The sequence below is a fragment of the Miniopterus natalensis genome, chromosome 7, assembly GCF_054644295.1.
Source record: "Miniopterus natalensis isolate mMinNat1 chromosome 7, mMinNat1.hap1, whole genome shotgun sequence".
Classification (NCBI taxonomy): Eukaryota; Metazoa; Chordata; class Mammalia; order Chiroptera; family Miniopteridae; genus Miniopterus; species Miniopterus natalensis.
The window spans coordinates 28,003,565-28,028,237 of NC_142087.1; the positions used below are offsets into that span (position 1 = coordinate 28,003,565).

Sequence of the window (24,673 nt, forward strand, 5' to 3'; positions counted from 1 at the left end):
AACATTTCTTAACTAATTTTTTATTTGCAGTTACAGCTGACGTACAATATTATGTTAGTTTCAGGTGAACAACACAGCGAGTAGACATTTGTATAAATTATGAGATGACCGCCTCAGTCAGCCTCGTGCCGTCTGACCCCACACGCAGCCGTTAGAGCACCGCTCCCTTCACCCCGTGCTGTACCTCGGGCTCCCGTGACGTCTGTAGCTGCCAGTTTGTACTTTTAATCCCTTCACCCACCCCTGCCCCCGACCCCCTCCTACCTGGCAACCCTCAGTTTGTGTGAAGACGCAGCGATTTTGAGTAATGAGCCCCGACCGTCGCGGGAGTGAGTCTGACCTAAGCACAGACTGGTCCGTCTTGGAGCCGGGACTTGAAGCCAGTGTTCAGCATGCAGACCGACGGTCCTAGCAGGAAAAACACCGAGGGCGGTGACCCCGTGTTAGGTATTCCTGGCAGAGAGGTGCTGGCCTAGGTGCTTTGCACATAATTTTGGTTCTAGGAGCAGGGTGTCCGGTGGGCCGCCTTGTCAAGGACAGACTGGGATGGGTGGTAAAGGCCTGGGTTCGACACTGAGGGGGGGGCAGGGAAGTGAACTGTTACATCAGGCCTGAGGGGTGGCGGCCAGGGAGGCAGCCGGTGGGGAGGGCGGAGGGGGCGCTGTTTTGCTTTGTAAAGCTGGAGACCGCTTCCTGGTCTTGGGGATGGGGTGCCGGGGGTAGGATTGTGCCCATTGAAAAAAGGAAAGGGCGAATTTCCGTAAATTTTATCCAAGTCATGTTAGCGATAATTTTTGAACGGTGTGTTCAATTAGAGAATGGTCTTTAGTGAGATCGAAATCATTAAGAACCAATAATCCAATTCAGTGGGTAGGCTTAGTTAGCATTGTCCTTAATTTTCTGAAGTCCTATTAAAAGTAATAATTTTTATTCACCTAAACGTCAGTTGGGCCCTGGCCGGTGTGGCTGAGCTGGTTGGGCACTGTCCCATGTACTGAAAGGTCTCGGGTTCGATTCCCGGTCAGGCACATGCCCAGGCTGTGGGCTCCATCCCCAGTAGGGGGCGTGCAGGAGGCCGCCCATCAACGTTTCTCTCTCCCTCTCCCTTCAAACATCAGTAAAAATATTTTAAAAAATCAACTGGAACGGTTTGAGCATTTTATGTCTCCAGCTACAGCCGTGAAGTTTTCTCCTCGGCTGGGTATCTGAGAAGCCAACCCTTTAGCCGTTCCTGCTGGAGGCCTTGCGCGGGCGGAGACACGCTCACGCAGTAGGTGCAGAGTGAGCCAGAAACCCTGGTCCCGCGCCTCAGAAAGTCCACGTTGGGCCCGGACAGTTATTCACACGGATTTAAACTGTTTACTCAGGGCAGACATTTCAAAGCTTACTAAACGCCTGACTTCTGTTACTTTTACCATGAGGAACTGACCTCCCGTACATTTTAGAAACAGATTTTTCTGAACTTTCCGGCAGAGACCCCTAAAATGTTGATATTTAGTGTAAAAGTACGTTTTTCGTGTCTGAGACAACCACGAACAGCTTCGTTGCAAACATTACCAAACATTCATTAAAATATTTGAGTAGCTTGCCTGCCTTGTAAAACCTGAAAAACCTTTAACATTTATGTGGTGTTCAGATGTTTAAAAAACAGCGTTGCTTCTAAGACCAGCTTTATCAGAAGCCGCTGTTACATTGTAGCATAAATGTGCACACGATAAATGCTGGGGGAGCAAAAATGTAAAAATCTAAGATGGGGAAAATTCCTGTCTCGCAGCAGCACCAGCTTATTATTCCGGGATCGTGACCAGAGTGTGCGTTAGCGTTGCCTTCTCGACTTTTCCACCACGCGGCTGAGCTCAGTCAGGGCACCGGCTTCAACGTAGTCATGAAAAGCAAGGCCTCGGGTGGAAGGAGTTGCCTTGTGCCTTTTGCGCCCTTTGCTTTGGAACGCTCTGGGTTGCGGCGGCAGGGTGAGCTTTTATCCGGTTCCATTTGATTGATTAGCTGAGCTGCCGCCACGGTTGCAGCCACGGTTGCAGCCACGGTTGCAGCCACGGTTGCAGCCACGGTTGCGGCCTCTCCGACGGCGCTGCCTGGGTCTCCGCGAGCGCCTTTCACTTGGGGCCGCGGGGCGGGGGTGCTCGGCCGCAGGGCCCCTGATCGCCTGGTCCAACTGCAGGGCTCAGGGTGCAAACTTCAACCGGTGTCTGCGTCAAGCGTGGTGTTTCAGGCCCCCTCCCTCCTTTCTCCCGTTGCTGGTATCCTGCCTAATTTCACGAAATGTTACCACGCCCGCAGAAAGGGGCGAGAGAGGAGTTGGGAAGGGTTAACGGGGCCAACGCTGCAGCCCACGTGCCCAGTGAAACCAAATTCTGCCTGGGAGACCCTGCGCCTCTGCTGGCTCACTGTGACTTACTGGTTAGCAGCGGCCTCGGACGCTCTCCCCTGACCCGGGAGGCCTTCCTCCTGCCCCCAGGGAGGAGGACACGTCCTGGCTGGTCGTCTTGTCCCGAGTCCCCTGAGTTGGCAAAAGGGGCAGCCGGTGGGAGAGAGGAAGGGGTGGCGGAGGGGACTGTCCCTCTGCTGAGGTTAAGAGCTTTTACCCTGCAGTTTCTCATCCCTGAGGGGTAGAGTTAATATTTCAGTTTGATTTCTTTTATAACCAAAATTCATTCTTCTGAGAAAGATTCTATAGGGTTTTCCGGCCTGACCAAGGGTCTTTGGTACACAGGAGATTAAGAGCCCATGTGAGCTCTGGCTGGTCTGGCTCAGTGGTTAGAGCGTCGGCCGGAGGACTGAAGGGTCTCGGGTTCGATTCTGGCCAAGGGCACGTACCTCGGTTGCAGGCTCGATCCCCAGCCCTGGCTGGGGCATGTGCCGGGTGGCAGCTAATCGATGTCTGTCTCACATCGATGTTTCTCTCTCTCTCCCTCCCACTGTCTCTGGAAAGCAATGGAAAAATTACCCTCGGGTGAGGGTTGAAAAACAAAAAAAAAGAACCGTGTGAGGTGCCTGAGCAGTGAGGCATTTTCCCAACCCACTGGACCCCAGTTCAGCCAGATATATAGTCAGGAGTCAACCAAAACTCTCAACTAAAAAAACAACAAACCTTTTCCTTTTTATGGGATTTTATCCAGCCTGAGGCATGTTGATTGCGGGCAGGCAAGTGTGTTTAGGGGTAAACATACAGCCCACTCCCACCCCGCTCCCCCGCCCGGGCCACAGGGCTCTTCATTCCAGAGCAAACTGGAGGCTTCGTAAGAGCAGCTGAAGAGTTGTGAACGGTGGGTAACTGCGACGGTGTTAATTCACATTTTGTGGGGTGGTAGGAAGGGCTAACCCATAATTTTCCTTTCACAACTCCACACAAATCCTGGGTACGGTCTAGGTGTTCCCTGTTCAATACGGGAGCCACTGGCCACGTGTGGTTATTTAAATTTAAATTCACAAAAATGAAATAGAATTTAAAAATCAGTTCTGCACTCACACTGGCCACGGTCCCAGGGCTTGGCGGCCACACGTGGCTCGAGGCTACCACGTTGGAGAGCGCAGACACGGGACGTGGCCCTCACCGCAGAAATGTCCATGGACGGGGCACCCTTCCCTCCAGGGCCTGGCCTGGGCCTGTCCCCCCAGCTTTCTGCTGTTCTCTCCAACACCCCCAGTCCTCACGCACCCTGCGTGTGTGAGCCCCGCCTGCCTCCCCTCCCCAAGTCCTGGGCCGGGAAGGATGTGTGAGGGAGCCCCGCAGGGAGTTCAGCTCCACAGCCTTCAAAGGACTTGCCGCAGCCACGGCCTCCTAGTGATGCCTTGAGTGAGGAAGGGCAGGCGTGCACTTCGGGGTCCCTTCAACCGGCAGGGAGACAGGCTCCGGCCGAGAGCACAGGCGCAGCAGGGCGGGTGTCCTCCGAGGCTCCTCCGCGGCTTTTAGGTGGCTGTCACCTTGCCCCGTCCTCGCATGGTCTCCCTCTGTGTGTGGATGTGCTCACCTGCTCTTCTTGTAAGGACACCAGTCACACTGGGTTAGGGCCCATCCATAGGTCCTTGTTTTAAAAATCGCCTCTTCAAAGACCGTGTCTCCAAATGCAGTCGCACCCTAAGGCACTGGGAGTGGGGGCTAAGGCCTGTGAATCTGGGGCGGGGGAAACACAATTCGTTTTGTGACATGCCAGCCCCACAGCCTCTCCTGAGTTGAGAGAGTGGCTCTTTCTGCACGTGGTGCCACACCCTGTGGCCATGCTGTGTGTCCCAGGGGCCTGGGTTCCCAAGACAAAAGTCACCATGGAGGCTGGACTCCAGGGACGCCAACTGCCTATCGGGTGCTTTTGTGCAGGAGGCAGCCGATCAATGACTCTCTCATCATTGATGTTTCTCTCTCTTTCCCTCTCCCTTTCTCTCTCCAAAATCAATAAAGATGCATTTTAAAAAAAACCACACACACAGAAGAATGTATGAATGGTGGACATCCCCGAGGAATACATGGGGAGAGGGGACTCTGGGATGGGACATGAGCTCCTGGGTGACCTCTGAGAGACCAACGTCAGGGCCAGGGTGAAGAAAGAAGTGAGACCTCAAGTTCCTGTCCCTCCGTTCGGCTCCCCCCAAACAGACCCTGAGGTTTCGTGTACGAGTAGTTAATGGAGAGGGTCCCGGGGAGGAACTGCAAGGAAGCGGGAGGTGAGACGAGGGAGGGAGGGAGGTCACTACAGGGCGTGTTCATGAGCAGGTTGCCGCTGCGGGCCCTGGAGACCTCTGGAGGGTGGCACAGAACACGTCTCCCAGTTCCACCTGCCCCGAGGAAGCCACAGCCCTGACCCACCAGCCTCATCTGAAACTGGTTGAAGACCATGAACCTCCCAGCACTTGCAAGCTGTCCCGGGGGGTCTCACACCCTCGTGCTCCCCCTCTAGGCAGCGCCAGGCACCTGCGGAATGGGCACCCCGGTGCTGTCTGCGGTGAACACTCCTCCAGAGCCACCCCTTTCGTGCTTGGAGGAGTTGACCATGGTGACTGGTGAAGGGCTTGGCACTGGTCAGACTAGCAGGTGTCTGATTCCTTATAAAAGACACAAAAATTGAATTCCTGTGGCTTGACCCCATAAATCCAGCTTCCCGTTTTGCATCAGCCTGCTGAGGCCACCCTTCTATGCTGTTGCTGGCAGAGTTAAGGCAACAGGAGAGGTCTGAAATTAGATACCTACGAAAACTGTAAATGTCTCAGGTGAGGGAGCTCAGCACTATGCTCAAAAGAACATTTTAACTTTCTGTTTCCTCCACATCGGGTAACGGCAGGTAATTATTTAAAGACATAGGATCAACTTGCAATTAAAATCTGTTTTCCTTGTATCCTTCATCTTTCCGGGGAGAGAGGGGACTTGTGTTTGTCACCAAAACCAAAGAGATGGCAGGCCACAGGCTCAGGAGTGAGAACAGACCGAGTGTGCCCCTGAGGTGGGCCCCCGGGCCGGTTCCCCCTCACATAGTACCGTATGCATGTGTGTGCATGTGTGTGCCTGTGTGTCTGTGTTTGTGTGCGTGTGTGTGTCTGTGTGCAGGCTTCTTGAAAGAAGACCAGACCAGCCTGGCTGGGACCTGAGCCTCGCCGCTAACGGGGACTGGCGGGTCCTGCTCCACAGGGAAGGGGAAGCCCGCCACCCAGCTGCCTTCGGAAGAACAGGGAATCTGTCGTCTCCTGAAATGGGGTAGGACACCCTGGCGAATGGCACATCCACCCCTGGACCTGTTTTTTGTGAGAATGCTGCCTTGTTCCTACAGGCAGGCGCCCGACACTCAGCTTCCTCACCCGCCCAAGGGCTGAGGGTGTGGCAGCCAGGCAGGGGGGTCCGGGCATGGTGGGCACTCAGTGAGGGGTGGTGGTGGCGACTGCCTCGGGTAAGGGGCTGAGGCGGGAACTGTGGCTTTCTCTGTGCCATCTTATAAACAAAGGCGAAACTACCACAGGCAGAAAACAAGCAGCCAGAAAAGGGACGGGATTTTCTCATGAAGGTTGTCACTCGATACCTCTAAGTATTGTGGCAGGAGGCACACTCTGGGGTGGTGCCAATGTTCTAGGTCTTGGTTAGGATGGTGACAGCCCCACGAGTGTTGGCATTAGCAGCCCGACTAAGGGGTGCGGGGAGAAAGGGGCTGGGCTGGGCAACTGGCCTCTTCCATTGCTCTCCAGGCGCCAAGTTCAATGGCAGGGACTGTTGTTTTTTTAAAAATGTTTTTATTAATTTTTATAGAGAGGAAGGGGGAGGGATAGAGAAGTGGAACCATGGTTGAGAGAGAAACATCGATCAGCTTCCTCCTGCACACGCCCTGCTGGGGATGGAGTCCGTAACCGGCCTGTGCCCTGACCGGGATCGAACCCTGACCTCCTGGTTCATGGGTCAACGCCCAGAGCTAAGCCAGCTGGGCAAGGGCAGGGAGTTTTGATTGTTCTGGAATTAAGATTTGGCGACCTGTCCTTCCTTCTCCAAAATAAGTGGACAACACCTGCCCCCGCCCCCAGCCCTGGCGTGAAGGGACCTCACCCAGACGTCTCTCCAACCCTGGGCGCTGGCCAGTGCCCGAAGGGGAGTCTTTTTTTATCCAATCGCGCCACCAGGCGGCCCATTCGGGCACTGCAGGCTCCCTAATCTGCCAAGCGTCCGCAGGTGCGGGCTGGGCGGCCCTAAGGAAGGGCGGGGATCAACATTTGGGGTCACGAATGCCTTTGATGGGAGCAAGTGCCACCTCGTGCATTTGCTGAAAAAGCTGGAATTTCGGGCCCTATTGGGGGGAGGGTTACGAACACAAGAATTTAACCCTTTCGGTTCCTGGTCCACTGCCCAGACCCATCCTCTGAGAAAGGCAACAGGGCGGGAAGGGGCGCAGGAGGCATCTACAACCCGGTGCCCTTTCCAGTCTCGGATGCCCTTGCGCTCCAGGCGAGGTCTCAATATAAGTGAGGTCATCTCAGCAGGGGTGAGGGGCGTTTTCTCGCCTCCGTCACCCCCAGACCCAATGGCCAGGTGTCGGTGTGGCATCTCCCCCTGGTGGCCAGATGGCACCACTGCACCGCTCGCCCTTGGCCCGGGAAAGGCGCGACTCCGCGGAGCTGGTGGCCCGTGCGCCTGGCTGGGGCTGGGGATGCGCAGGGGTGGCTGCACCCCCGACGCCGCGGTGGGCGAGGGGTGAGGGTCTCTTCTTCCTAGCGCTCCCTCCCCCCTCCCCCCTCCCCCCAACCCAAATCAGAATCCTTGGGCATCACGCTCTCACTCCCGGCTCACCGCGCCCTGGAGAGCCGCGCACCCCGCCTTCACCCACCGGGGTCCCTGTGGTCCTGAGGATCGCTCGGGCTCGCGGAGACCGCCCCTGGCGTCCCTGTGGAGCCCTCCTCGTGGCCAGGGCGCGTCTGGACCACAGGACCAAGTTCACTGTTTGTTCCCAAACATGACAGAAGCTGGCGTGGAGAGGGAGGGGGCGCGTTCGTGTAGAAAGAAGGATGGGGGGTATTTTGAAGCGAGTAAAAAGGGTTCCCGAGTGCAGATAGCTCCTGTCGACGCGCATTTCCCAAGCCGGGCACCAGCGGGCCTGCGGGCAGCGGGCGGCTCCCGGCGCGGAGAGGCCGCCGGAGCGCGGAGCTCGGGCGCCCCCTGGCGGCGGCGCGCGCGCCAGGACGGTTCCCTCGCCCTCGCCAGAGGCGGTGCGTCTGCGGGACGCGGGGTCCCCGCGCGGGCCTGCATTTTCCCACTTGCTCGAGTGGCGGCGCCGCGGCCTATTCGTCTTTTTATTAACAAGGACGCCCTGGGAGGAAAAAGAAAATTAAAACCTTTAAAAACCAGACAGGGTGGGAGGGGAGGGTGAGTGTGCGCCTGTGCGCGCGCGCGCGCGGGGAGAGAGAGACAGAGACTTGGGGCGCTGGTGAAAGCAATAAAACTCAGATCGCTTCCTTGGCGAGATAGCGGCGGCTATAATGCGCTGGGGGGATCAGGGGTTTATTTGAAGATCCTGGATAAAAGATGATATATCGACACGGTTTAGAGTGTCATTGCGCCTGGCCTCTCAGGAAGCCACAAGTACATATTTCCTGAAATACCGGCCAACACAATATCTAATCCACATGCCACTTAAGCATGGGAGGGCCACCTCAGCATCTCACAAGTCCACGCCTGGTTTCCTAGTTCTGGGCGGGGGACCCCCCAACCCCCAGGACCTGGGTCTGCTGGATGCCCCTCCCCTGGCCTATGTCTTCAGTCCAAACAATCACTTAGCCACGGGCCTTAATAAATACGTCTGAGATCTGTCCTTATGCTCGGTAAATATTGGATTAGGTTTTCAATGACCAGGCTCTTGAAAAGGCTGGAGAAATCCACACCAGGTCTCAGCTAAGCCCAACGGTCAATAGGTAAGAAAAATAAGTAGTTTTCCTGGCCGGGGTGAGGGCGGGGTGTGTGTGTGTGTGAAGGGGGTTCTTACTCTTACCAAGTTATCTGATCTACTAAATCTGCCAGTAGTACTGACTAGGAGAGGGGGAGCACCCACATTTTGGATTAGCTGTAATTTCCACCATCTCTGCTGTGCTCCTTAGGCCTGAGTGACTTTGCTAAAGCGGGGACACCTGTGGGTTCTATTTTTATTTCCACAGCACTCAGCATGAGCTCCTTTTGTTTAGCACATATTTTTTTGCTTAGGGTTGCTTGTGGGGGTTTTGAGCCAGTTACTGGGGAGGTGCATGGCCCAGAAGGTCTCCCACTGCCCCGCGCAAACTCACGCTTAGGTGAGGCAAAACCCCGCAAATCCCCTGGAAGCTTCGCTCTGCCTCCCTGTTGCTGAGTTTTGCAAACAAAACGATGCTGGAGACATTAAGGATTAAAGAGGAAGCCCCTCTGTCCTCTGACGCCGGGTGAGGGAGTAAGGTGGGGATGGTAAAAGAAGTTTTTAAATTGGGTTTCCGGTCACACCACGATGCCGGTGGGATGTCTGTGCATAATTCGAATGACACGATGTTGGTAACCCAGTGTTGCTGCGGGGTGGACGTGGCTTGGAACCAGCTGGGCCCAGGACTGAGGGGCCCCTCGGCCTCCCCGAGCCTTTCCTGCAGCGCGTGGAAGGGCGGCTCCCTGGCCCAGGGCTCAGGACAGTGCGGTACAGGAACCAGGGGACTGGATTTTCATCTACCCTGGACTGAGAAGCCCAAAAAGGCCGAGCATCCCCAAGGCCCTGGGCACCCTGTCTCCTTCTGAGCTTGGCACAGTCCAAAGGCTTCGACGCAGGGCACCCGGAAAGGGGGAGCCTAGCTGCTTGTTCTGAGGAACCAGGGCACAAAAAGTGAGCGCAATGAGTCCAAACACTGAAGGCCCGAGCCCTGGAGTCAACAGAGATGTTTGGTAGAAAGACCCAGGTTGGGGGAAGGGGGGAGAGGGAGAGGGAGAGAGATCTCTTCAGAGAGAGAATGGGGGGGGGAGAGAGAGAGGGAGAGATCCAGCTCTCAGCGTGTCACGGGGCCTGGGCAGGGCAAGCGCCCTCTGAAGCCATCAAAGACAGGGGTGGCTTTTTTCCCTCCTCTAGTCTCCTCCCCAATAGATATAGCACGAATTTTTAATGCGTCTTCCTTTCACAGACAACAATAAAGGGTTTGAAAGCCGGACACAATTTGGGTTTTGTGCGGGTCCCTCCTCGCGCTCCCTCGGCCCAGCTGGCCATATGGAATCCAGCATGGAGCCCGCAGATGACAAAGGGACCCAGTGACAGGCCCAACAAAACCCCAAGGAGACTTCTGCCTGACTCCGGGATTCACTGCCCGCGATAAGCGCGCTGAATGGTGCGGGGTGGGTGGGGGGAGGGGGGGCCCTCTCCTGCTTCCCCTCGCTCTGTCCCCTGAGATCCATTCTCTGTCCCTTTTTAATATGCACGCCTCTAACATCCCCAGCTCCCAGCGCTCCCATTGTGCGGTTTTGTGCAGCCCGCTGTAGATTGGGCGAAGATAGACTGCCAAAGCGACCCGCCGCCGGGGGCGCTCCCAGGGCGCTGGGGTTAGGGCCACACAGGGCTCCACGGGCGCTTTTATTGACTCCATGCGGACCCGAGGACAGAGAGGGGCGGGTGCCGGGCCCACCTCCCTGGCTCCCTGCCGCTCGGGGCACACCCAAACTGCAGGCCTAGGCGCACGGCCACTGCCCCAAATGCGCACGCAGGAGAAACCTACGGGAATCTGGACTTTCCAGGCAGCTTCCTTCCTCCTCGGAAGCCTGGAAGCTCCTATGATCCATCTTGGCTCTGAAGCCCTAGGGCCAAAGAATGCAGTCTCGGGGCTGTGCCCCAGGCCTCCTGACAGCCCCACTCCACGCGGCTCTGAACTCTCAGCTCCCTTCCGGCTGGATTTGGGGTTTACAGGGAAGCTGCCAGTGGGATGTCGAGTGGTTGGTCCCAGGGCCAGTCGGCCACTGGACTATTGCACAAAAAACGACCAGGGGAGAATTCTCCTGGCCTTTACCAACAGCAAAAACAGTCTCCAAGCTAGTGTGGGGAACAAAGGGAGACTTTTCAGCGTTTAGAAAAACCTGGGTGGACCCGGATGAACCTGCAGATGGGAAAGGACATTTAGGAGCATATTAGAAAGACGTCCGCGCCCTCAGTTATCCAAGGCTGGCGCGTAACGCGGGAAAGGCGTTTAATCACGTCCCTGGGCGTGTAGCGCTGAGAGCTATTGACGCGCAGATTTGGTCACACGGATAATCATGTTTGCTTTAGATATTGAATTAAATCTGATCATCAACTAGAGGGAGCGAGAAAGTCAGCTGGGACCGCTCCCTTGGCTCAGCCTCCGCGCCCAGCCCCCCCCATCCACCCACGAAAGTGGAGTTGGGGAAAGGAGACCTACAGTTTCCCAGGGGGGCGGGCTCTCAGTGCGGAGGGGTCTCGGAGCACCCGCTCGGCTCCGAGCTACCGAACCCCTGGTATTTTTGGAAATCCGTCAGATGGAAGAGAGACGCGCCCTCCTCCCACGTCCGCACGACCCCCTGGACGCTCCCCTGCGTGGGCAAGTGTGCGCCGGCCTCGGCCAGGGAGATCCCCCAGCCACCAGCGGGGGATGCAACCAGTTGTCCGCCAGAGAAGGACCGATGCGCCCTCCCCTGGGCGAACTCGGGGCTTTTGCTCACTTTACGCTCCTCTCAGCCCAGCCTTGGAGGCCGACGCACCCCCCCCCCCAAACCCCTACTTTTTAGCAAGCAATCCCCCCAACTTCAGGCCAAAGAGCTGGCCTGGGGGACTGCGCGGAGCCAAAGGCTAGGCGAGGAGGGTGGGGACCCAGTCCCAGGGCAGGGGGCTTGAAACGCAGGAAGGGTGGGGGCGGAACCCCTGTGAGCAGGGGCTGCCACCGACCCCCGCTCCCCGGCTCTCCCTCGCCAAAGAGCCTAGAGGAGGCGCAGCGCCCCACTCCCTCCCCGGCGCCCCCCTGCAGCCCCAGCCTAGGGCTCCCCTCTCCCCGCCCCCGAGCCCGCGCCGGGGGGCCGTCTCCCCGACAGCCCGGGTCGGGGATTTTGAGGAGGGGGTGGGGAATAGAGGGAAGCCGGCGCGCCTCAGCCTCTGCGCCCCCCCTTCCCTCCTTAGCGCGAGGTAAATCAAATGCAACAAAGTGAAAGTCATCGAGTGTAGTGGCTTCAACAGCTTCTCAGGCTGAAGGAGCCACTCGTAGATTTGGGCGAGCGAGGGGGGCTCGCTCCCTCGCCTTTGCATTTTCCAAAGTCACTTTTTCTGCCAAAGCCGGGAGGCCGCGGCCCGGGGCTCGGCGCGCCAGGCCGGCGGGGAGGCTGCGGAGCCCGCGGGCGACCCCGGGCGAAGGTCCAGAGCTCGCGGGCCCGAGGCGCAGCGCCCGCTCCCCAGCGCGGGGCCCGAGGTGCGGGGCGCGCCCCGCCCGCCCCGGCGAGGTCGGCGCGGTGAGGCGGGGCCGGGAGCGAGCCTCTCCCGCACCCCAGGCGCTGCCGGCCGGGCCCGGGTCCCCGCCCAGAGGAGAAGCCTGGGTGACGGGGAGGAGCGCGGCTGGGCCGGGGTCCCTGCCCAAAGCCCCGGCCGGGCGCAGGGCGACAAAGTGACAAACGGGAGGGCCGGGCTTGGTTTTTGTTTTTTTTTTTTTAAACACAGGATTTTTATTAAAATTCTTATTTAAAAAAATCGAAAGCTTTCAGCGCCCGGCGCTCTCGGGGAACCTCCCGGAACCACTGAGCTCCACGTTCCGGGGCTCAGGACGCGGGCGACGGGCGGGGGCTTCGCGCCCATACATTTTTCCTGTTTCATATTTAAGAAATGTTCGCACTGGACAAAATAAAAAGGGCAAGAAAAGAAAACAGAGGTAACCGAACAGAAGCAAACCAAAACAAACCACAAAGGAAGGAGCTGGGCCTCTGGGGAGCACAGGCCCGTCTCCAAGGTCATGTTGGCAACAATCACCACCGATATTTACAACGAAAAGCGAAATCTGCCGCCAGTTGTCAGAACGTTTACATGGCCATAAATATGTAGTATTTTCTTATAAAAAAAAAAAAGGGGAGACCCCAAACCCTCTCTATTTTAAAGTGTTCTCCACTTGCTTTAGAAGACTGTTGACAATATCGCTACTCACGCAAACAGATTCAACAAAATTCACAGAAGCAGGGGGAGGGCAGGGGCGCTGGTCTTTTTCTCCTCGAGTTGGGACGTGAGCGCGGAGTCGGTTCGGTTCGGTCCCGCGGGGGGGGGGGGGGCAAAGAGCGAAGCCGCGCACCCGTCCTGTAAACACGGCTCGTGGAGCTCAGCCCTCTCCGAGGGTCGCAGGGAGAGGGGCCGGGGCGGCGCCTCCCCAACGCGGCCCAGAGTCAGCTCGACTCCACGATCCATCACCATCACCATCACCATCACCGCCGCCGCCGCCAGGACCCAGTTCTCCTCGCCTCGGCGGCCGCCGCGGGGGTGGAGCCCGGGCCCGGGGCCACGAGTCCCGGAGGGGCGGCGCTCACCAAGTCCACTGCTGGGCCTGCACCAGGGGGTGTGCTGTCGGGTACTGGGGGGTGCCGGCCGAGCTGTACTGGGCGTTGTACTGCATGTGCTGCAGAGACTGCGCGCTGTAAGCCGAAAAGGGGATGCCCGCCTGGAAGGTGGCGGCTGCCAGGTCCTGGGCTTTGAGCGCGTGGCACGGTTTGCCGTCCCTGACCAAAACGGGCACGGCCACGCGGCGCGGCGAGGGCAGGGGCGTCACCTCCATACCTTTCTCCGCCCGGGCGCGCTTCATCTTGTAGCGGTGGTTCTGGAACCAGATCTTGACCTGCGTGGGCGTCAGGCGGATGAGGCTGGCCAGGTGCTCGCGCTCGGGCGCCGACAGGTACCGCTGCTGCCGGAAGCGCCGCTCCAGCTCGTAGGTCTGCGCTTTGGAGAACAGGACCCGCCGCTTCCGCTTCTTGCCCGCGTCCCCCCCGCCGCCCGGGGTCTCCTTGTCATTGTCCGGCGACTCGTCGGCGGAAGGTTCCGGAGACTTGGAGCTCGCGTCCTGGGGCGCAGCGCTGGCCGCCAGCCCGTGCACTGCGGGGGAGAGAAGCGCGTGAGGCGCCCGGAGGCCGCGCACCGGGCAGCCGGGTCCCGCGCGCCCCGACCCTCCGTGCGCCAACGGCCCGCCGCGCGCCCTCCGGCCCCGCGCCCCGCCGCGCGCCCCCGCCGCCTTCGCCTTGCGCCACCCCCTCCGGCCCCCGGCCCTGCTACGCGCCGGGCCAAGCCGTTGGCGTCCGCCCGGCGAAACGTGCAGAAGCGGCAGGATTGGGGACTCGGGTCTTGTGTTTCTAGGGGTTCGCACAGTGTGGGTTCATATCTGGGGGGCAGTGGCGCGCGGGGAAGATCATCGCGGGTTAAGGGCTTCTGCCCCCTTAAGCAGTTTTCTTTCCGGAGCGACGTGGGCAGATTTTTAAAAGAAAACCCCCACAATCCGGGCATTGATCGGCCAGGCCATTTAAGGCAGGTTTTTGGGGGCTTTTCGTTTTTGTTTTGTTTTCGGACCTTTTTGGACACCTTCCGGTCCGCACAAAGCGTCCTCTATGATGGTTCCAGGGACAGGGCGAGCTATTTATACGCGGACCACCAAGCGCCTCCCCCGCCCTCTGCGGGCGCCCGGGGCTCGCTGGCCGGCTCCAGGGCTCGGGGCCTGTCCTTACGGGGCTGGGGAGCCACCGGGGAGCCCCAGCCCGGGCTGGCTTCTGCACCCCGCCTGGGGAGTTACTCCCCTGCCCTGTTCCTCTTAATTTTTCTCTTTGAAAAAAAAAAAATATATATCTGAGACCAAGTCCATCTAGGGGACTAGGAGCGCTTGACGAGAGAAGCGGTTCAGGCGTCCCCAGCAAGTGTTAAGCATCTTGCAGGCGCGCAGGGTGAGGGGTCGGGGCTTCCAGGGCGCCTTCCCCGGCCCCCCCCCCCCCCCCCGCGTCCAGCGCTGCGGAGGCGGCCACGACCGCGGCGGCCAAGTTTCGCTACTTACGGGAGTACTGCAGGCCCTCGGTGCTGGCCAGCCAGCGCGTGTAGGGGTTGTCGCTGCTGTCGTAGAAGGGGCTCTTCAGGGGCAGGCTCTGCACCGTGTCCAGGGCGCCCTGCCCCAGCGGGCCGGCCCTCTTGGCGGGCTCTGGCCCCTCGCTCTCCTCCTCCGGCCCTTCGGCCACGGAGCCGTCCTCATCGTTGGTGTCCGGCAGGTCCAAGATGTCCTTGACCGAAAACCCCGTCTTTGTGTTGGTCAGCGACATGGCTCGGGACCTCGGGATTTAGGTCTCAAAGTTGTAGCGGCACTTGGTCAGTTCTTGGCGCTCCCCCGTCGGGGCGGGGAGGGGGCCGTGGGGGGGGAGGGGTGGGGGAGGGGAGAGGGGGTGGGCTTTAATTATTGATATAATTATTTTGAAAAAGAGGAAGGGAAGGAAGAAAAAAAAAAAAACAACCGATGGGGAGGGGGGGAGGAGGAGAGCGCAGCGCGGCGCCTGCGTCTTCGCCGAGAGGCCGCGGAAATGGACGCGGGGAGCCGCGCGGCGCGGCGCCGGCCCGGTGTGCGCGTCGGCGCGGAGCCCAGGCGGCGTCAGCTCGGGCTCCGGCGGCCGCGGGGCGCGCGGTGGCGGCTGGTGGCGCGGGGGAAATGGGCCATTGCCCGAGCGATCAGTCCATATAAGGCTGGGCTCCTCTCTCAAACCTGGGGAGAGGGGGAGGGGAGGGGAGGGGAGGGGGAGGGGGGAGGGAGGGAGGGGAGGGCGGAAAAAAAAAGGGGGGGAGACATTAAAACCCAAAGGTTGGACACGTGTGGGCGGGTCTCGGAAGTCAAGTGGATGAAGACTGTATTTGCAGATTTGAAATTGTGGGTTTTGGGGAGCTCCGCGCTCCCAGCCAGCGGCCCTCTAGAGCGAGATGAGAGGTGTAACGTGTCAATTAATTGCAAAGACGGGGAGAGCCTTTTTCTAAAAACTCGGTATTTACATACAAAGGACCACCGCTGTCGCTCGCGAGCCCACACACTTGAAAGCGCCGTTTGAACAAATTGCATCTTTAAAAAAGCGGGGGCGGGGGGAGGGGGCGAGAGTACCAAACGAACCGAGAGGAGGGAAGAAGTCCCCCCGAGGAAACCCGCGGGTCCCCACCTCCCCGCCCCGGGCGCCGGCCCCCCCCCAGCCGGGAAAGGGGCGACGGGCGGCGCCTTTGGGGAAGGGGGGGCGGCCGCCGAGCCGCGGAAACCTCCCCTGCGCATCGCTGGTGGCTCCCGAACAAGATCCGGTTCAAATGGCAAGAGCCCAACTTCTGTAAGCCGCCTAGGTCAATATTTTGGTTGAGGCTTAGGGATGAGCACTGGAAATGACAAGGCAACTAATTGATTCTGGTTCGCGGCGAGGGAGCCCGAGACCCCGAAGAGGGCCGGCCGCGCGGCCGAAGCCACGCCGGGGACAACGCCCCCGCCCCCCTGCGCCCCTTTATTCGCTAAAGACTTTTTATTTCCTTCGCTCTGCCTGCCCCTCCGTCTCCGCGCAGTTCACTGGCGGCTTTTGGGGCGGCCCCGGGAGGGGAGGGTGGGGGTGGGGAACTTAGGAGGGGTTGGTACCCGGGCCCGAGGCTCAGGGGTTCCGCTGGCCTCGCGCTTCGGGTGGAGCACGGTTAGGCAGACCCCCCCCAACCTTCCTGCCCCCTAACAGGTCACTCTCTCCAGCCCCTCCCTCTGCAGCCTCGTGCGGCCGTGGAGACGCGAAGGGAGTGGGGGTGGGGGCTCGGTCTCCTGCCCAAGGGAGGACCCCGAAAGCCGCGGGGTGGGTGGGGGTCGCAGGGCGGGCGGATGGCGCTGCGTTTTCCTGCTCCGAGCGCGTTTTCATTTCGTTCCCCTTTGGACGCCCCAGGGGCGCATTCGGAGGACGCGGTGCGGGCCCCCAGCTTGCCTTAGGTGCGGGTCACGTTCCCAACCTCTGGGCAGCCTGGGCAGAACTTTCCTGGCACAGAACCTCTCCTTGGCGCCGCGCTTCCTGCCCCTCCCTGCAGGTTGTTGAGGGGGGTGTCTGTGTAGGGGAGGGGGCCTTGCTACCTTTTGCCCGCCCGCCCCCCAATTGAGCTGCTGCGGGGCGCTGTGCCTGGGGGCGGGAGGGGCGAGACGGGGCCGCGCGCCCGCATCCCGGCCTCGCCTCCCGCCCGGGCGCCGTGGCGCGGGCCCTCCCGAGCGCGCAGGCCCCGCGTCCCTGTCGCTTGCAGCTGCTGTCGCCGCTGCGCCCGTGTCGCCCCCGGGGTGGCCAGCGCCGGGCGAGGGCGCCGGTCCCCGAGCCGCTCGGACGCTTTCTGTAGCCCTCGCTGCCTGGCCTCCAGTATGTGACGTGGGTGACAATGGCCCAGGTTAGCGCGAGCGCCTCGTCGGCCGCGTCCTGGGTGGTCGGACCCGGGCAAACACAAATACAAACCGATTGCTAAGCTGCGGACAATGAACGAAATGTAGACAAATGTCCCGCTCCCGTTGGAAGCCTTTGTCCCGGCTCGGTTTTTGCATTTATTTCAGTGGTGAAATAATACATGATTGACGCTCTCTTTCAATGCGCCCTAACTGTTTGGAATAAATCTAAGGTTGTTCCGAGTTGTCATGGCATTCACCCCTTTTCAATGGACTATCTCTTCATTCATGTCCGAATCCGTCCACAACATTAAGGAAGCCCCTTCATGTCCACGCTCCCCGTCCCGCTCTCGCCCTGCTCTTCCATTCTCCCCTCTCGCCTTCCTTCCTCCCTTTTCCTGCAAGAATTAGAGCCGCTTTCACCCGAGTCCTTCGCACCCACTACTTTTCTTGTTTGTGCTTTTCTCTCTCCAGTCCGCCTTTCTCAGCCGCCTCCCGCCCGTCTCCCCCTCCCCCCGTCCAGTCGGAGCAGGGAAGTTGGTTCCTCAGGAGCCTGGGGAGGGAGGGGGGTAGGAGGGAGTTTGGAAAGGGGGGGGGGTGTCGGGTGGGCCTGCCCCAGCCATTGTTACTCAGCTGCTGAATACATAACTGGCCAGAAAAAGTTCCCCAGTCCAGGCGCTGCAGGAAAGGCCCTCCTGAGTCCCTCCTCTTACCCCTCCGTCCAAGGGAGAGGCGTGGGTTGTCTCTGAGACTATCAGGGCAGGCTCCAGGGGTGGGGAAGGGTCGGGCCAGTTCTTGGATTGGGTGGAAAAGGGTCTTTGGGTGAGAAGTGTCCCTTTTTGCATGTCCCATGAGTCATCATTGGGAGGATTTACCCCCCCCCCCCCACGTCTTCCAGGGAGCCTGCTCAGGTCTTCACCTCGGAACCACCTGGTTCCATCTGGTTCCCAGCTTCTCCCTCGCTTTCCGCAGCCCAGTGGGCCTCTCTCCTTGGATGGACTCCGCAGGGCCGCTGTGCGTCAAGCCTCCTCCCTGTCTGTCGCCCAGGGGTCTGCACCTCAGAGCACAGGAGAGACCTTTCCTGTGGGAATCCTGGCTCGTGGGAACTGATCCTGGCGAGGGAGCGCTGACAATGACGCCTTGAGGTGGGCCCCAGCCAAATTCACCGAAGGCCGCGCTCCCCACGCCGCCGGCCCCTGGGCCTCACGGCCAAGCTGGGACCTTCCAGGCCGCAGGTCGCGGGCCTCCTTCCAGGAGCACTCGCAGGGCCACGCTTCCCTCGCCCGCGCAGGCCGGCGCCTGGATCCCCGCTCCCTCCTCTGCCCTCACCCAGTCCGTGCCCCCGGTTTTTTGTGTTTTGTTTCCCTTGCCCTGGGCTCGGGGCAACGGGGCCGGGAGGGCGCTTCGGCCTGGCCGCCTCCGCCGCGCTGCGCACCCGCGGATCCGCTGCGCTCACCCTCTCCCCGGGGACCTCGCGAGTCCAGGTTCCTCGCCTCTGCGTCTCTGCGTCGCCCGTGCGGTTCCCGCGCCCGCTTCCAAAGCGCTGACATTTGCAATTGAAATGTCGCAGGGAGACCCCTGGGAGGCTCATAATTGAAGGGGAGAAACTCGGCTTGTTAGAGGAACATCATAAAATGCCAGTCCCCCAGGAGCAGGCTGCCGACGCCAGGAGGCCGGTGCGGGACCAGCTGGTGGCTGGTGGCAGGTCCGGTGCCCACAGCACGCGCCAGGGTCTCCCGGATTCCCAGTGGCTGGGGGGGGGGGGGCGACACCTAAGGCACCGTTCCACACGAACTAACCAGGTGGTTGCTTTCCGAGGACTCCCCAAGAGGTCGCCTTCAGCACGACACCCCGGCCTTTTAGAGCCAGGGATCCCCTGCTCAGTGAGATCCCGCACACCCAGAGGGCTGAGGGCCAAGGCCAGCGCCCTGCCCCCTGTCCAGAGTCCCCGCCATTCCACCCTGTCGTTTCTGAACGTGTCAGTGACCCTTCGCACTGCGGTTCCCACTCTGCTTGGATAGGCTCTGGCCTGCCCGACTCGAATTCTTGAGTCAGTTCCTTCCAGGTTCCATCTGGGAGGGAGAGACGTCCTGCCTTCCATGAGGCCTGGGTGTGGGCCCTGGGGGTCTCTGGCCAGCACCGGGAGAGCTCTGAGCTCGTCTGCTGCACACTTGGGGACGAAGCTGAGGCGCGTGCAGGAAGTTTGATCACAGAAGTTTCTAGGCCGGGGGGAGACAGGCTTGGCTCTCCATGGTCTGTGAACTCCACCCGTCGCCCCTGCCAGGGTCACCTGGGCAGCCTGGTCTTTATTTTCAGCGTCGGGCCTCCGTGATCCTTACAGGTCCCCCGAGCTCTCGATTGCTTCCCAGGCTCGGGACGCGCGCCCAGGGAGCTGCGGGCCCCGAGGGGAGGTGGGGGAGGGGAGGAAAGACTCTTCCTGCCGGGAGGCTTGGGGGAACCTCCTTTCCGAGGCCTCTCAGGCCTTTAAGCTGTTCTCTGCAGCTCAGGGCTCAGAAGAGACCGAACCCCCGGAGGCTGGAGAGGGCGGCGGGGCCTCGGAACAATCGGCGGAGGCCCGGGGGTGGGGGGTGAATGTACACAGGCTAAGTGTTCCCACTCGAGGACAAGTGGCCCTCCAAGTCGGCCCAGTGTTTACCTGTTTACTTTCCCAGGTAGCTCAAACACGAGCGCCTTTTCGGAGCCCCGGGGCCGGGCTCCTCACTTGCCCACCCCGCGGCTTTACGCCCCCTGTGGGGGAGGGGGGAGGCCTAAGCAGCGGCGAGCACCGCAGAAAGGAAGATGATTCTGGCAAGTGAGGAGAGGCCTGGGCACGCCCCATGCCTAGGAGCCCGGCTCAGGGGCCCTGAGGATGAAGTGGGCGAGCTGGGGTGGCACCCGCGCCCCCGCCACCCCATCTCTCCTCGGGTCTGAGCTTCAGGGCCCAACGCGAGGCGCTCTGCTCACAACCTTCCCCTTTCAGGCCGGTGCTGGGTAGGTGAGTCCTCCAGTGGAGTTGAGGGCAGGAAAAGTCCTGGGGTGGGGGGAGTGCCTTGGGGGCGGGCTCTAAAGGGGGGGGTGGCCTTGAGGAGCCCAAAGCTTGGGCAGCCCTAGGCGGCACCCCTTGCCCTCCCCACCCATAAAAGCGCTTCCAATGATTAAAAATACAAGGTCTTTTCCCTTTATTTGGAAACACTAATTTGTTTGACTTCATTTCTTTTCTTTCTTCTCTTATTATTATTATTTTGGAATGAAAAGGGGTTGAAAAGAAACTCCTTTTCTGGTACAGTGTGTGGCTGAGCTCTCAGCCCCCCCCCCTTCCCCAATCCCATCTCAGATAACAGCCTTCAAGTGGATTAGGTTATTGTCTGGTTAGCGCCAAGGTGCACGCGTTTGTCTTCTTTCTCTCCCGAAACAAAGCGGGTTTGCACCTTCCTGCTCCAGCAAGGATTAGCGGCCGGGGACACAAAGGTTTTGTCCAAGGGGTAAGGTTTATTTTATCTCGGGCTGGAGACTCGGAGCGTGGCATGCACTCGAAATCAATGGGGAAGGAAAACCTTGCCCAATCTGGTTCCCAAGCCTGACGGCACAGAGGCTCCCCTTTAAGAGGTGCGCCTCCAAAATGGTCCAAAAGGCATCTCCAACTTCAGGTGGGGGAGAAGACGCTGCAAGAAGCGGGTGCCCACTCTGGCCTCTCTGGTGAAAGAAGCCGAGGAGTGTGGCCCCTGGGTACTACCCCAAGCAGGAGCCTTTCCTAACCAGAAAACTGAAAGTCGGGCTTGTCTCCAGTGGGTCCAAGCCCCTACTGGCTGCACCTTCTGGCCCTGGGAGATGGAAACTGAGGTCCTTGGAAGCCCCTGCAGCCTGTTGGGCAGCAGAGTGGAGCCACTGGGTCAAGGATACCTAAAGCACTGTCGGTCAGTGTGCAGCTCTAATGAGGCCAGGCCACGATAGGGGCTGGGCGGGAGAGACCCAAAGCCATTGGACAGATGAACCAGAAAGTGAGGGCTAGTGTGAAGGAAAAGAAAATCTCTGCCCATTTTGGGTTCAAGCTGAAGGTGAGTGTTTTCTTTCTCTGACCCATATTGTATTAACCCCTTAAAATCGCCCTAGGAGGGGAAGAATGAGTGAGTGTCTCCCAGAAAAGGACAGTTCTCCCAAGTCACCAAGAAGGTGTTGGGCAGGTAAGATTTTTAGACCCAGAGACAAAGCTCTGATTCTGTGTCTTGGGGAAAAGCTGCCCCTCACCTTCCCAGGGGACCCAGGGACTCTGTGAAGCCATGGAGAGAACTGATCTTAGGATCTGAGCCTGGAGCCCCTGTGCAATTAATTGTGGGTGCAGGACGCACACATCGGAGGTCGCTACCTCTTCCCTCTTGGTGTTTCAAGTTGAAATACACATTTCCCCAATTATCAGCCTTAAAAAGGGACAGATATCTCCCGAGGCCATACATTGTAATAGAAATCAGGATTTCTCTTATTAATCAGCCTCATCGCGTGGGCGTAAGACCCCCGCGGACATATGTTAGGCCTTTGATAAATGCACTTTAATGAGATCTTTGAAAAATGCATCCAATAAAATAAAAGGCGAGAAAAGCCGTTTAACTTTCATGGATGTTAAATTGAACACGAAATGTGGCTCGGGGCGCCCTACACACAAAATGGAACCGGCCTCCTTCCAATATTTTCTTTTCAAACGCAGCTCTAAGCCCCCCTTGGGCCAAATGAGACTGTCCCCAGCCAATCCATTGTCAAGGGTTTATTGGGGGAACCAAACGCCGCGTCCCCCCGGGCAAAGCCCCCGGCCGCGGCCCGCGCGGCGCCGACGATTAGATCTGCTACAATGAGATTACGCGGCGGCCGCGCGCGCTCCCCCGCCGGCCCCGCCACCCCGCCAGGGCGACTTCCAGGCCGGAGACCGGGGTTTCTCCGGGAAACATGGCGCTGAAAGCGCCTTCTTATCTGAATTTACTTCTTAACACGTGACAAACTCGTTACCACAGGACTTCGAAAACCAAGCGGCCTCTCCAACGGGTTAAAATCCAGCCCTGAAAGCCGGCCCAGGCGGGCTGCGGCGCAACGCACTCGTCGCCGGCCCGGGGGAGGCGCACTCGCCGCCTGCGAGGGAAGGGCTGGGGCCTGGAAGCACAAGGAGCCGACCCGCGAGGGTCCCCGGGCACGCGAAGAGGGGGCTCCCGGGGGATCTCCCTCTGTTTCCTCCAATCTGAGCACCAGAGGTTTACAACCCTCCTCCAGACGCAACGCCCCCTTTTCCACCCCAAGCACCACCAGAGCGGTTCCATGAGTTCTGGGGGGGACGGGGGGGGGGGCTGGAGAAGAGGGGTCGCCCCTTGGAGACCAGGACCTCGGCTGACCCCACGGAGGCTCATTTCTGATCCTCTGGCGATCTCTACTGACGCAAAGGAGAACTGTCCAGCTCCTGGCGCAGCCCGGGCCACACTTGCCCCCTCAAAGTCCAAGCTGGAGCTGACTCCCCTGCGACCCCTGACCGATGCTCCAGCCCGGCCCTGGCCCCCCCCCGTCCCCTCCTCCTCCTCACAGCCCCCCACCTCGCGGCCCAGTTGCCTGGGGAGAACCCCTTTCTCCACTGCGCGCCATCTCCAAATTACCTTCGGGACTTCTGCCTCTGCCTGAACCCCCAATCGCGACCCCCCCCCACGACGCACAGGGGGAGACTTACCGGGCAAAGGTAGGTGCAGAGGCGGCCGCTTCCTTACGGCGGCGCAGGCAGCCGACGAGCGTCGGGCGCCGGGCGGCGGGGAGACGGCTGGCCCGGCGCTCGGCGCGCGCTCGCCTCCCGCTCCCCGGCGCTGCGGCGACTGCCCCGCTGCATCTCCGGGCGCGTCTTTATCTAGCCCTCCACCTACCGGACCCTTTCCCAGGCGCCCCTCCCTCGCCGCGCGCTCTCCGGGCGGGGCTTGGAGGCCCGCGGCGCTCCCGCCATCACCCCCCCGCCCCCGCTTCCCGCTCCTCCGTGCCCCGCATCTGCCCCCCCCCCGCCCTGGGCCGTCCGGCTCCTGTAGTAGTGCGGGAAAGTGAGCGGCGGCGGGGCAGCTGGCCTCGGCGGGAGGTAAAACTTTTCCGATCCGCGGGCGCGACGTGCGGGGCCCGCTCCTTCCCAAGGGACCCTGGGCCGGACCAGCGAAGTCCGCTGAGGACTTCAGACGCCCAGCCTCGCGCACCTGCTGCTGCCGGACGCCGAGGCTTGGGGCCGCAGGAGCGAGGGCACCCCGACCCCCGGCACCGCTGAGCGGGGACCCCCTCCCGGGCCGGCCGCCGGGGCAGCGCCAGGAGCGCGCCCGGGTCCCGGCGGCGGCGCAGGCCCGCGCGGGGCTGGGTCGGGAGGAGCCGACGCTCGGTGCCCGGCAATGAGCGCCGACGCCGAGCTGCCTGTGGGCTCCGCGCCCCCCGCCCCCCGCGTCCCGCAGCCCCCCGGCCGCGCGCCCGAGCGGGGACTCACCTGGAGCGCGGCTGCGCCGCGGGAGCCGAGCGGGCGGCGAGCGCGCAGATCCCGGCGGCCGTGCGCCCGGCCGCGGCGGCGGGGCCCTGGGCGTCCGGGCGGCGGCGCGGCCGGCGAGCGCCCCCCTCCCGGCTCGGGACGCGCGGCCCCACCCTCCGGGCCGGGGCCCAGCAGCCGCCGCCGGGGCCGAGGGGGCCGCTCCCCCGCGCCGCACGCTCTCTGTTTGTTTTTCTTGCCCGACTGACGTGAGTCAAAATATTGGCCATATGTTCAGCGGTAATAAATTGGGTATGAGCGCAAACACACTTGGGCTTCGATGGCTCTTTCAGCTGCCACATGGCCAGGTGGGGGAGGGGGCTGCCACCTTGCGGGGGCCCCGACCCCCCAGTAGGCGGGTAGGTCCCCTCTGCTTAGCGCCCCTCTGAGCTGGAGACCGGGGACCCGCTCTCTCCGTCGCTCGCGGGCGGTGCCTTGGACCCTGCGGCTTGCGCGTGGTGCGCCCCGGCTGCTGGCTTAACAAGGTCGCCATCTATAAATTGCTCGGTCGCTAAGACGCCATAAAACCGGAGGGCCAGATGTGGCACGTTATTTACGTGTGAAACCGAGTTTACACTAGATACGCGGGTCCAAGGCCGGCTTCGCGGGGGGTCACAGACCTCTCGCCCCGGGCTCCGGGCTCCTCTGCCTCCAGATTGAGGGGTGTTGGTTTTTCTGGGAAAGGGAGTCGGCTCCGGGCAGCCCAGGAAGAAAGTGATTTCGGTGCACTTGTGCCAAGGTGCCACCTGTCCGGGATCAGAGGCAGCCTCTGTGATTTATTCCTGTAGCTCTTCTGTTTCCTTTCACAGGGCGGGGGAGGCTGGTTTATTTTCCAGGAGGTTGTTAACCTTCCCTGAGACTTGGGTCTGGACAGTAAAGGTGGAATTTGAAAGCTGAAGACGCTCAAGCCTGGGCCTGGGTAGGGTTTGAGGCTGGGGGGCCTCCTGGAAGGGATGTTTGGGCCGGGGAGGCAGAGATGGCAGGGCTGAGGTGAGAGAGCTGAGCCTATTTCTACCTCAAGCCTGACTGTGGACTCCGGTGTCACATGTCAAGCCCCCTTTGAAACCCAATGACAGCCAAGACGCTCAGAGGCGATCCTGGCATTGGACGCCAAGTCCCAGGGGCCCTGTGTGTTTCAGGGAAGGGAGGCGAATGCCCTGTAGTCATAGAAAACAACTGCTTCAATTTCTCCTCCAGAAGGAAGGCGCGGCCTCTGGACTCCATGTCCCCAAACTGGTCACCTCACACTTGACTCACATGAATTCATTAAGAGTCATTGTCTCCCCTGTGCCATTATTTTACTATTTCTTGAAGTGAACCAAA

The 24,673-nt window shown here is 60.4% G+C and overlaps 1 protein-coding gene across 1 annotated transcript; it reads right to left on the reverse strand.

Moving 5' to 3' along the window:
- Positions 1–12,975: 12,975 nt before the first annotated feature.
- NKX2-2 (NK2 homeobox 2) lies at positions 12,976–14,740 on the reverse strand. The gene is made up of 2 exons (XM_016211957.2): positions 14,482–14,740; positions 12,976–13,538 (listed from the first exon to the last, which is right to left on the reverse strand). The coding sequence occupies exons 1-2, from the start codon at positions 14,738–14,740 to the stop codon at positions 12,976–12,978; spliced, it is 822 nt and encodes a 273-aa protein (XP_016067443.2).
- Between the last annotated feature and the right edge of the window lie 9,933 nt (positions 14,741–24,673).

What these genes read in the sequence shown, in the direction of transcription:
- NKX2-2 (XM_016211957.2), bottom strand. Translation starts at nt 14,740, where the DNA reads ATGTCGCTGACCAACACAAAGACGGGGTTTTCGGTCAAGGACATCTTG. An exon ending in CGAGGGCCTGCAGTACTCCC is followed by an intron (nt 13,539 to 14,481) that starts GTAAGTAGCGAA and finishes TCTCCCCCGCAG; the next exon opens with TGCACGGGCTGGCGGCCAGC.